Below are 13,578 nucleotides of genomic sequence, written 5' to 3'. Positions count from 1 at the left end.
CCCTGCTGAACCTGCCTTTTGTAAAACTGGAGGTAATCAGCGAAGAGAGGCACAAACATATATATATATATATATATATATATATATATATATATATATATATATATATACACGAACACATGCACTTTGCAGTCCAGACACGTTGGAGGCAGGATGTGTTGTTACATGTTACGCACACACTGACTTCTGCTTTGGGAGTGCTATTAACCTACGATGGTGTAGAAAAGTTTGAGGGCGTTTAAATGTAGCATATATGCCTGTGTGTTTTTTTCTGGGGGTGGGGGTTGAATGCTGCCCCACACCTCAACTCTCCTGCTTTGTGTTTTTTTTATTGTGATATTAATTAATCTATTCAGAGTTATGTCAGATTGGTTCCTACATGTCCAGCTGATTCATTATTTTAGTGGTCACACTTAAAACGACCATTTAAATATATGTTGTGATGAAAATATTTTCCTGTTTCCTGTTAATTCAAGCATCCTTCGCGCTAGCTAATTTCTGCCTTCCCTGGGTAATGGACTAATTAATACCTATGGATGAGAGGCATTTAGTCCGTAGTTTTAATGACTTATCTCCATTGGTACGGATGAAAAACCTAAGCAGTACACCTTCTTTGAAGACCTCTTAATGAGCTCTTATCCAGAGTGGTAGAACAACACAATGCATGACATATCTGAGGACTGGATCCATCTGAGCAGTTCTGTATGTTATGAGCGGTGATTGATTATTTGGCCTTTCTGCGCTGCAAGGGTTGAGGCCCTTGTAATGAGCGGTGATTGATTAATCACCCTGTTGACAGGATGACAGATGAGCTGTCAGTCAGAAATATTCAGTGACAGCTGAGCATTTATGTTTAAATGGTGGCTAATTTTGCCATGGAAGCCCAAGGAAGAACTAAGAGGCGCTGACTGTATTAAAAATAGGCCACATTCTGTCAAAACGTGTGTCCAAATGCTAGCTGGCAGTGACCCGCAAAGAACACATCAGCATATCGTATGACAAAACATTAGAATTGATACTTGATTGTTTTCCTTCATTTTTAACATGAAACTAAATTCACATAAATAATCAAAATGGGTCTATCCTAAACATGGACATATTAGATGAGTAAAAGTGGTAATTTTCTTAAAGCGTACTCAGATGTTTGGGCTTTGCAGTCGTCTTTAGTGTGTAGGTATTAAAACCTTTCATTCAAAAGCCTTTTAAGTCCCTCTCAAAAGAGGCTCAACAGTCAGCTGTTAACCAACTTCATAGCTTATGCTGCTTCTGACATAGAGAATTTATGTGATAGACAATATAATTCGCTCTTCAAGAAGGATTCCCTAATACCTGGCTTGATGATGTTAAAAACAATCAGATGCCAGTTACTTAACAGATCTAAATATAATACAGTAGCTTAAGAAGAATGAAAAAGATCGCTGTAAAGCATAACCTTTGTTGTCAATAAGATGAAGACGGTATATATATTTACTGATATTTACTATCATTCGATACCTATTTAGATTTAACCTGTCATAGCTCTCCTCCATTATTTACTTCTAAAAGATCTGTACATTTCTCAAACACGCTACTTAAATCAAATGTGGTGAGACAGAGACACCATTCAGAATGCACCAGCTTTGTTCTCTGTCAACCTTCCAGGATGTGTGACATGAAGTCACTTGTATCCTGCATCACTGAACACAAAATCTTCTACTGAGGAATTACTGAATAAGTGAATCCACCACGGGTGGTTATTGTGTTGATTTACTATTAAAAACCCTCTATCGCGACACGATGAAAACAAAACACGGAAATCTTACCTTCTTCTATGACAAACGTATACTCATACAAAAAAGGGTTGATCATATTTTGCTTCACACTTATATGGCAGTTTCACATATTTACTACCGGCTGATATCCTTTGTGGTAAACACAATAACTAATGTATATAATTATGTATATAGGTGAGTGGAGGCTAAGGGCCACTGTATTATGAATGGCCCTCGCCTGACAACCCCAGTGGCCCCTCATCATTAAGGCTCCGTTTAGAAATAGTATACCAGAGCAGCTGGAAGGACACTTCTGATTGGAAGCAGCTGTTTCTCACCTGTGCTCTCTTTGAATGCTGTTTGAATGAACTGTTTCATTCCTACACATTGAATAAGGCTGGAAAGCCCGCTATCCAGAGGCGTGGACAGAAAATAGATAGAATGCAACATAATTTGGAGTGTGGACCCATCAAACTTTCTTTTAGCTACATTATCCCATTGCAAATGTTTTATCACATTATGTCACACACTGGGCTCCGTGTCTGCCTCAAGAAGACCATGTCTTTCAAAATGTTGTGTGTATCAGGCTGTATGAAAAGGCTCGGCTTATCCTTACTGACTCGTGTGTGTGTGTGTGTGTGTGTGTGTGTGTGTGTGTGTGTGTGTGTGTGTGTGTGTGTGTGTGTGTGTGTGTGTGTGTGTGTGTGTGTGTGTGTGTGTGTGTGTGTGTGTGTGTGTGTGTGTGTGTGTGTGTGTGTGTGTGTGTGTGTGTGTGTGTGTGTGTGTGTGTGTGTGTGTGTGTGTGTGTGAGAGAGTTGTCAGTAGAAGTGGTGCTGACAGAGTGAGTGGGACTGAGATGTTGATTTACTAGAGCTAGTCTCTCTGATGTCTGTCACTCCTCATCTGTTTCCTGTGTTTCTAAAGTGGCTACCTTTCCCACCCCAAAACACTCTCGCCACTCACTCTCTGGCTCGATTTAAAGTAGATTGTTCCTCGCTTATGCTATTGTCCCTTGAACTGGCCCTTTCCGTGTCTCTCTCTCTTTGACTTTCTCTGTCTGTGTTGTTATGTAGTGCTGTACAGGGTGTAGTAGGGTGTTTTGAATACATCTTCATCCGCATATACTGGACCTGCATATCTGTAATGTGTACACCTACTGTGATTCCATGTATATGGTATGTCCAGAGAGCCAATGTAGAAGTGTATGTTCTTGTTATCAGTATTCTTCTGTGTCCCGTCCACCAACAGCAGTGCCATTAGACCCAGTACAACTCTGGGTATGTGTGAATGATTCAGATCATCATTGGAGTACTGTAGGAAGTCCTGGGTAGTTTGACGTGTCTCCGTCTGTTTGTGTGCATTCATGGTTGTAGTTACACACACCGTACATATAGAATCTGTAAGGTCCTGCTGATTCTGTGTGTGTGTGCGTGTGTCTGTGTGTCTGTGTGTGTGTGTGTGTGTGTGTGTCTGTGTGTGTCCGGGTTCTCTCCGGGCCAGGTGTGAGACAGCCTGTGTGAGTGGTTCGATGCAGAGAACAGAGGAGGGATGGGTGTCAGTCTGGAGATTACGCCCTCACTCAGACAGCTGCCCCAAAACACCTCAACTCTCCCGAACACACACTCACAAACACACACACGCACAGTCACACACACACACACACACACACACACACACACACACACACACATGCACAGACACACAGAATCAGCAGGATCTTACAGATTCTCTGTGAGGTGCTGGTGAGACAATCTGTCTCGGTGTAATGATTCAGTCGAGGTGGGACGTGTGAAAGGGCTCATTCTGACACACACATCCGCGCGCACACAAACACACGCACACAAACACACACACACACACACCAGGTGGCCCTGAGTAATTCACACCCAACAGTCATACCTGCATCACTTCCTTCCCTCCTTATTCCCATCCACCCACACTGTGGCTTAAATCAGATCTACTGGCACTACTACTAAGCGTCCTTAGGATGGAGCCTTGTGAGAGATCCGTGAGGCATCTCACTGAATGCTGGACTCTGGACCAGGAACGCATCACCTTATAGTGTGATAAATGTGTTCATACCATTTAATCCATGCAGCAGGAAATAGTCCCCACACAAATCTAGCGCCCGCTACGTAAGCCAGCTGGTCGTGTTCCGTTGCGGTGTTATTGTTCAGTCCAACTGGCTGTTCGTTGGATTCATTTGAGTTGCTCTGGGCTTTGGGCGGTCAGCCAGGCACTGTTGACAGCGTGGCTCTGTCCATGGTCCTGAATGTAGCACATCATCCGGCTCATCAAGCAGGCAGATTCACACAACGGGCTACACGTGTAGCTTACCTGTCGTACCGCTTCACATAAAGGGTTATTATTGTAATCATAACACTGGTTTATTACTGTCACCCGTTAAACGATGCTATGCAAGCTCTGTCAAGCCAATGTTCCTTTTTTAAGGCACTTGAGGATTTGTGGTGTATGGCCAGTATACCATGGCTAAGCACTGTTGTTAGGCCTTAGGCAATGTGGTGCCTGGGTACACATGATGCCCTATATTAGTCCAAGAAAAACAACAAATGCAAGGGACTCTCTATACCTTCACTGAGCGGCTGTACTCATTGAGTAATAATAATATACCTTCACTGAGCGGCTGTACTCATTGAGTAATAATAATATACCTTCAATGAGCGGCTGTACTCATTGAGTAATAATAATATACCATCACTGAGCGGCTGTACTCATTGAGTAATAATAATATACCTTTACTGAGCGGCTGTACTCATTGAGTAATAATAATATACCATCACTGAGTGGCTGTACTCATTGAGTAATAATAATATACCTCCACTGAGCGGCTGTACTCATTGAGTAATAATAATATATCTTCACTGAGCTGCTGTACTCATTGAGTAATAATAATATCCCTTCACTGAGCGGCTGTACTCATTGAGTAATAATAATATACCTCCACTGAGCGGCTGTACTCATTGAGTAATAATAATAAACCTTCACTGAGCTGCTGTACTCATTGAGTAATAATAATATACCTCCACTGGGCGGCTGTACTCATTGAGTAATAATAATATACCTTCACTGGGCAGCTGTACTCATTGAGTAATAATAATATACCTCCACTGGGCAGCTGTACTCATTGAGTAATAATAATATACCTTCACTGAGCTGCTGTACTCATTGAGTAATAATAATATACCTCCACTGGGCAGCTGTACTCATTGAGTAATAATAATATACCTTCACTGAGCTGCTGTACTCATTGAGTAATAATAATATACCTCCACTGGGCTGTTGTATTCATTCATAAGTAATACTATACCCACATGTATTAAATCCTTTGAACCATCATCAATTTCCCTTGGTATTTACCCTCTTTTTATCTTACATTTTTTTGCATTAATCCACCTTCCCAATCACACAGTTGTGATGTCACACTGTATCTTCTGGGACCATGGAAGTGGTGTTGTATGAATCCCAGAGACGGCACCGCTGGGTGAAATAAGACATGCATGCTTGCAGACACACAGCTGCACACAGTAGATGGGTGAGGGGGCTTGGGATGATGGCGTTGTTCTGTAAGTGGTGTTGTCAGAGGTCAGTTCTCACCCTCTCAGTGTTTCTGTCCATCTGTGGCTGATTGAAGACCAACAGAAGACATCCAGCCTTATCTCACCTTTTCACGCTCGCTGTGTTATTGCATTCTGTGTCACTGGTCCCCAGAGGCTGTATCTCACACTGCTCCCTTCTAATCCTGTTTCTCTTTCTTTCCTTCTCTCACCCTTTTTCTCTTAGGCGTTCATTTTGGCTTATCTCCGTTTCCATTGCTTTTCATATCTCCTCTTAGAACCCCACTCTCCATCTCAATCGATGTCCCCTTCCATTGTAAACTGTAATACAAGGGCAGAAAATATGTCAAATGTGAGTGTACTTTCAGTAATTGTAGTTCTGGTTATCGCTCGTCCTCTGTCTTTCCTTCTTCTCGATCTCTGCATTTGGTTTGTTAAGTGTTTTTTAACGAGTCCTGTGTGGCCAGTGAAGGATGATGGCACAGTATTTTTTTATCACGACCAAGAGAGTCAAGGTAACTATGACCTTCCCTTAGAGTGGTGGGAAAGATGAGCCAGATTATGAAAGCGTACATTTACATGTAGGTGAGGGACAGAATGGAAGAAAAGAAAGTGTGGCTACTGCAAATGATAGCCAGACCAGGTTCCACTCCTATCAGCTAAAAACAAGAAAATGCAGCTCCAGGGATCTTGCAGTCACCAACGCTGGGTCATCGAGGAGTGGAAAAACATGACTGGTCCAACAGGTCTGATTCAGTTTACTTGAGTGCCCAGAACTCGACACCTGCTGTAATTTGTCGACCAGCGCGGGTTATTAAAATGCACTAGCTGAGATGTTGCATCAGTCACCATGACGATGGTAACTTTATTTTGTCCTCGCAAAGTATTGATTCTCGTGGCACCTTTAATCCCTACATCTTGCAGGGTCACTGGAGAATTCAGGCTGTTCTGGAGACAGAGGGTGATCCAACCCAGTTCTAGATGGATGTGCCTCATGTGGATATCCACCATAAAGCTGCATGCCCGTCTCTCTACTGCTGCCTTAGTGTTATTGCCCTCAGAACATACTGTTATTAAGAAGTCTGCATTCGCTTTTCACGCTACCACTTCTAGATGACGGATGTATAATATTACCCAGATTGTGCGAAGACTGCTCTGTCCAAGCTGCTTGAGAATGTCAGCACCACCTAATTCACTAAGCCTCTTTATTACCCCACAACCTGTCAGGGACCCGATTAGATCCATTCATGAGATAAGAGAACCATGTTCGGGTGGATCTCTTAGAGAGACCATCAGCCCCTCATAGAGAGGCAGTAGTGGGGCCAAGTCACACCTCACACTGTTTTATTTTGTGGCATATGTGTGGGTTGTGCTTCTGAAGTCAATGTATATTACAGGCAGATTTGAATTGTTCTCAGATTATTGCTGTTGCAGTGAGTTCCTTTCTCATTCCAGGATCCAGTGCTCCAGAAGAGCTCAGGTTCTCATGGTGTAAACACTGTACGTAGTGTCATTGATCCTCTTAAAGCCGGTGGTCCCAATGTTCCCCTCATTAAACCAGGGCTAAGTGTAGACCGAGGTAGACCGAGGTAGGCCGAGGGGGCATGACTTCTTTCCACCCTGGGAGGACAGGATGAGAGAAGATGGAGGGATGGTGTCGTATTAGAGGCAGAAACACACAGCAGTGCCAGGTGATGGCCATGAATACCAATTCACGTACAGCCACTAACATACGTGGTCTTGCCAAGACAACCAATGTACAAATACGAACTGTATTTTAAAGAAGTGTAAGCCAAGGATAACTGCGTTAATGTTCCGCTGGGCAGGGACTTGGATGAATAATGAAGCTGTCATGTCAGTCTCTCTCTCTCTCTCTGCTCGGGCCTGGGTCTTGACACACACACACACAGTAACGTACAGTCAGTGGTGAAAATCTAGACATCCCTGGCACAGGGAAGTAGCGTATTGCCTTACTGCTGTGAATCATTCTGATGGAAGGTATATTGACTTTGCTCTACCCTTTGGAGACTATTAATCCATATTCCTCAAGCTTAGTACATTTGATTGGGAGTCACTGAAGCACGGAAGTCTTTATATCTGAGTTGAGTTACATTTTTAACCACTTGGAAAGTCATTTTGTTATGTCTTTAATGTAAACATACAGTGGGGAGAACAAGTATTTGATACACTGCCGATTTTGCAGGTTTTCCCACTTACAAAGCATGTAATTTGTAAGTGGGAGTCTGTAATGTTTATCATCCTTCCTCTTTCTCCAAACACGGCGAGTGGAGTTTAGACCAAAAAGCTCTATTTTTGTCTCACCAGACCACATGACCTTCTCCCATTCCTCCTCTGGATCATCCAGATGGTCATTGGCAAACTTCACACGGGCCTGGACATGCGCTGGCTTGAGCAAGGGGACTTTGGGTGCGCTGCAGGATTCCATGAAGGCGTAGTGTGTTACTAATGGTTTTCTTTGAGACTGTGGTCCCAGCTCTCTTCAGGTCATTGACCAGGTCCTGCTGTGTAGTTCTGGGCTGATCCCTCACCTTCCTCATGATCATTGATGCCCCACGGGGTGAGATCTTGCATGGAGTCACAGGCTGAGGGAGATTGACCGTCATCTTGAACTTCTTCCATTTTCTAATAATTGCGCCAACAGTGGTTGCCTTCTCACCAAGCTGCTTGCCTATTGTCCTGTAGCCCATCCCAGCCTTGTGCAGGTCTACAATTTTATCCCTGATGTCTTACACAGCTCTCTGGTCTTGGCCATTGTGGAGAGGTTGGAGTCTGTTTGATTGAGTGTGTGGACAGGTGTTGAACGAGTTCAAACAGGTGCAGTTAATACAGGTAATGAGTGGAGAACAGGACCGCTTCTTAAAGAAAAACTAACAGGTGTGTGAGAGCTGGAATTTTTACTGGTTGGTAGGTGATCAAATAGTTATGTCATGCAATAAAATGAAAATTAATTATTTAAAAATCATACAATGTGATTTTCTGGATTTTTAGATTCTGCCTCTCACAGTTGAAGTGTACCTATGATGATAATTACAGACCTCTACATGCTTTGTAAGTAGGAAAACCTGCAAAATCAGCAGTGTATCAAATACTTGTTCTCCCCACTGTATGTGAAATTGCCCCACCGAGAACTCTGAGTGTTAGGTAATCTGAGGACTAGATCAGGTTTTCTTCTAAGATTTTTACCTAGCCTTCGGATCTTTCATTTTCATTTTGGTCTTGAAAAGCTTGTCAGTTCCTCCCGGTGACAACGTACCCATAGCATGATGCTTCCGCTATAACATAAGCGAATGAGTCCTATTGCCGTAGAGGCTTGTTTTCATAACTATTCTTTTTAGCCCCTTGAAATGCATTTATTTGTTTTAATACAGGCATCCACTAGCACACATCTACAATGAAACCGTATCCCTCACACACACAAAAAAGTCTTGGGGGAGACTTGGGTGGATATGTGTTTTGTAACCTGTGAATTAGCTGATGTAGCGCCACACATTCACGAATGTATCCGTCACACCCTGGCTCAGCACTGGGATTAAAATCTCCAGCGTGTCAAATGAAACAGCAGTAGCCTACCTCGCTGGCGTCTCTGCAGTCTGCCCCTGTTTTGCTGGAGGAGTTGCCCCGTTCTCCCGTGTTCTCCGTGCTCCTGCTCCCTGTAATCACTGCCGTCCTGCCTTAGGCTGTCGGCATGGTCCTGAACAGCCCTCTGGCGTGGTGCAGTTCTTATGTGAAGAAGGCGCCACCATACATCAGCGTGGCTTATAGTCAGGCCCGAGCCAGTGGTTTGAGGAGCCAGGCCAGGGTTTTTATGGGGCCAGTTATGTGTCTCTGAGTCCTAAGCGCACAACACTCAGAGCAAATTAGCATTCATCAGAGCCTAGGCCGATTGGTCCATTTAATCCTCCACATTGATTTTTCTTTTCATTGTCGTTTCCTTGTTCCTCCTCACGACCCACTATTAATCTTCTTTTTGGGTGGTTGGAGTGTGGAGGATGTGGATTGTAGTCGTTTTTTTCTGTCTCAATCCTTCACTCTGTCTTATTCTTTTTCCTATTCTCTCCTATTCTCCCTTTTATTCTCTAATTCTGTTTCTTCTTTTCTGTTTCTTCTTTCCTGTTTCCTTGTTGGCAGTGTCGATCTACTGTGTACATCTACAATATCTATCTAATCTTATTTCAATCTCTTTACATCTCTCTGCAGTATCTTTTTGTTGATTGTTGGAAAGACATGGATCTTTTATGTGTGTGTGTGTGTGTGTGTGTCTGTACTCCTGCATTTGTGCATGCTCTATGCAGTGTGTGTCTGTGTTTGCATGTACTCTAAGCAGTGTTCGTGTGTGTGTGTGTGTGTGTGTGTGTGTGTGTGTGTGTGTGTGTGTGTGTGTGTGTGTGTGTGTGTGTGTGTGTGTGTGTGTGTGTGTGTGTGTGTGTGTGTGTGTGTGTGTGTGTGTGTGTGTGTATACTCTAAGCAGTGTTCGTGTGTGTGTGTGTATACTCTAAGCAGTGTTCGTGTGTGTGTGTGTGTGTGTGTGTATATACTCTAAGCAGTGTGTGTGTGTGTGTGTATATACTCTAAGCAGTGTGTGTGTGTGTGTGTGTGTGTGTGTGTGTTTATACTCTAAGCAGTGTTCTAGTGTGCGTGTGCGCATGCATGTGTGTCTGTGTGTGCCTGCGTTTTCTATCCCATAGAACACCTGCCACCCTTTAGGGCTCATCTAGGTTTATTTCCAGGTTTCTGTCTTTCTAGGGAGTTTCTTTTTTTAAATTTTCTTTGCCACAACATCTCATTATGCAAAAAGGGCTTTAATAAACTTGATTGAAAGTTCTCGGTGGTTGTATGAAGTGGGGCTTTTCACCCTGCAGCTGTTTTTCTTTCCTCAGGCAGTAATCACATTTCAATGAGTGCCTTCCCTACCTTTCTCTTCCCTACCGCTATCCCCCCATCTTCTTCCCACTCCCCTCCATCTCCCCCGCTGTGCTCCCTCACTATTTCTTCCCTCCATCCCTCTCTCGTCTTAGTAGGGGTGTTCCACCTCCAGCTGTAAGATGGGAAGAATAGAGCTTTATTTATCCGTCCATAATTACAGAATTCCCTCTCTGTTCTCAATCGGCAGACCACACACATACACACAAACACACACACCCCTCTGAGGGCAGCACTACCTAGAGGTGTCTAGGGTTAAGGGCCTTGCTCAAGGACAACAGCAGAATTGGACATAGGACCATTCGTATCCATCAGTCCGTAGCTGTATAGCCCTGCCTGGGATTTGAACCAACGGAAGCTGCTCGTTCCTACTGAGACAGAACACTTGGTTTTTCACCAGACCCACAACATTTGTCTCCCTACACTTCTAGATGTCTCTGTTTCACTAAAGACTGGTTTTGAGGAGGTTCACATGAACATGGAATGGGGATGTGTTTTCATTGGGTTAAAGACATTAAAGGGAATATTATTCAGGGAAATTTTGATTATTGGCATGTTTCAGTTCATACCTAACACACACACACACACATATATATATTTATATCTTTATCTCACACACACACACATTAATTGATTGAGTTAAAGTGTCTTTGATGGTTTATTCCTGCAAAGGAAAATGTCAGCTTAACAGAGAAGATTAAAAAGAATTGAATAGCAAAGCCGCATGGAGAGAGAAAGAGAGTGAGAGACTGACTTTTTGTGTTTCTTAAATGAGATATTTTCATTACACTAAAAATAACATTACAACAAAAAAGTAGAAAACACCTTAAAGGGGCACTGTGTAGAATCATGCCTCTAAACAATAACACAACTTGTCTCCTCCTTGTGTTTTGTTAATGATCAAAGCTGGGACAGTTTTAGCCTGGCCGTGGTGCTTTAGGGTGGGGTGAATGGTACGGCAGATGTCAAAAGCCAATATAAGGAGATTACAAATCAATCCAAAAAGATAGACGGACTGGCAACAACGTTTAAATGGAGAATATATCAGGTACTCTGATACATTTTGTAGGAAAAGATTTGAAAGCTTTACCTTAAAAGAACTACAAATCTCTTCTGGTATTTTTTGCTTCTGTTTATGCTAGTAGTAAAGTGAACATCTTGCTTATTGCACCTTTAACCTCAACCCAGTCCCATTACACAGAATGACATTTTAGCCGGATAGACAGCATTCATGGTTCTCAGAATCGATCTTACAAAGCAGAACGGTAGTGGTACTGGCCGCTAATGTTTTACATTTATTGTTAAGGGGCAGCGCTCCACGATTTTCAGAGCCCACCAGAGCCCACTCTTGCTCGGTAACAAGAGATCGATCATTCCATCATATGACCTGCTTCAGGGGAGTGGACCTGGACAGCTCCAGAACACCAAGGAATGTGATTGATGTGGTAGACGAAACCTCTAACGTCAGTTAGGGACTTTTATAGACTTCCAGGGAAGTGTTTGGCTGTCAGTCTACTCAGCCTCAGATTGGTCAAGCTTCAGTTGAATCATACCTACTTGAGGATGAACAGGGTAGGGCTGAGTTTCGGGCGTTGTCCTCCATCTTGGTGTTGACCTGTAGATTATGTAGATTGCAGATGCATACTGGGAGAAGACCTGTGTTGTTACTAGGCCAGGCAGTGTGGAACAAGGTTGAGTGTTAAGGCAGTGTCTCCCAACCTTTTTCAGTTACTGTACCCCCGAAATGTTTTTGCACTGCTTTCAGTACCCCTGAAGTACCCCCTCATGTTAATTTCACTAGAAAAGTCTATGGTGTCATGAGTGTTTTCAAGTACCCCTGTGGAGAGGCCAAGTACCCCCAGGGGTCCTAGTACCCCTGGTTGGGAACCACTGTGTTAAGGCATTAGAACCCTAAAACATGTAAGTCTCTTTCTTTCTCTCTTACAATCTCTCCTTCTCTCTCATAGTGGTGGAATGTGGAGAAAGGGGAGGCCCTCCAGACTTTCTACCCAACTGGAGCCAATCTCAAGAGGATCCATGTGTCACCTGACTTCTCCACCTTCGTCACCATTGACAACATCGGAATCCTCTACATATTGAAGAAGGTGGAATGAGAGGGAAGTGTAGCTCAACAGTCTACTGGCTCAGTTACATTTCTCTAGAATAGAGGTCTGGCTGAATGGTGTTGAATGCTTTTCTGTCCATTGTTGATCTGAAAGAGCCAGACAGGTGAGAGCGAATATCTGGTCGCAACTATCTTGCCTTGACTTCAGATCAGACTGGGCGAAGAACAGGACAGCTGTAAAACAAGCCCTAATTCCTACTGCTCTGTCTCCTGTGAAATCAACCAAATGACAAAATACTAATCCTAAATTAGGAACAAAGCTGTTCTTGATTTGTCATAAAAAATGATTCTTACTTTGCTGCGTTTAATGATATTTCATACAATGTAGGGAGATTTTCTATGCTCTTTTTAACGAGGCACATGTTAAAATGAAATGCATCAGTTGTGATCCTATAGTGATGTCTAAACCTGCTTATTGGGACAAACTACATTCTCAATATAGGGTATTAAGCCAACATATACTAATGGTTGTATGGGAAAGCAAAGGTTTGAAATGATAGTGATGTTTATATTGTCTGTAAAAAAACGGGCCACCCCCATAAACTCTACGAAACATAAACTTTGGTTTGCCCTACTATATTTAGAGCCAATGTTAGTATACAAGCTGTTAACTATGTTTACTGTCCACACACGTTCTGCATTAATGCTTATCCATTTTTATATGTTTTATTATTGCTACTGAGCCTCCCAATGTCATGTGCAATTTGTAACTTGATCCTTGTTGCAATTCTTTCAGGATTCATCTTTCCTTCCATGCAGCCTTACTTGATGTTGTCACTGATCAGACACTTTCAGACACATCTGTAGCTGACAGTTTTCTATCCCATCATGGCTTACAATCCATGGTGAATATATGATTATGAATAGAAGGATGTGTTTTAGAAGTTTTGAAACTGGGCCTTGGTGATGTCAGAATGTGCCCTTCCTTGGTGCTTTAAACTCAATCAATCTGCAGGAGGCCTTTCTTTGTGTCAATCAAATCTCTGAAGACCACTGTACTCAGGACATGAATGCTGTTTTGGTAAATTGCCTTGTTAGTTGATGAGTGTTATTGATAATTTAGAGAATAAAATGTCAATGAGTTGCTTACTTACTCTTAATTCACAATTCAACCATTTGATGTGAACGACCCAGACAATAAGATGATGCTTGATCGATTTGAGTAGCTGCTTTCATGAACAATGCA

The 13,578-nt window shown here is 42.8% G+C and overlaps 1 protein-coding gene across 2 annotated transcripts in view; it reads left to right on the top strand.

The window, feature by feature from the left end:
• Positions 1-13,478, top strand: part of apaf1 (apoptotic peptidase activating factor 1) — a 36,040-nt gene extending 22,562 nt beyond the window's left edge. For both annotated transcript variants that reach the window (XM_013140206.4, XM_020042983.3), the window contains one exon: positions 12,235-13,478. In XM_013140206.4, the coding sequence (XP_012995660.2) occupies positions 12,235-12,381 (147 nt within the window). In that variant the 3' untranslated portion in view covers positions 12,382-13,478. The remainder of the gene's footprint in view (positions 1-12,234) is intronic.
• The last annotated feature ends 100 nt before the right edge of the window (positions 13,479-13,578 follow it).

This window comes from Esox lucius, chromosome 23 (genome assembly GCF_011004845.1).
Source record: "Esox lucius isolate fEsoLuc1 chromosome 23, fEsoLuc1.pri, whole genome shotgun sequence".
Classification (NCBI taxonomy): domain Eukaryota; kingdom Metazoa; phylum Chordata; class Actinopteri; order Esociformes; family Esocidae; genus Esox; species Esox lucius.
The sequence above is the reverse complement of the archived record's forward strand: the minus strand, read 5'-3'. Positions and strand labels throughout refer to the sequence as shown.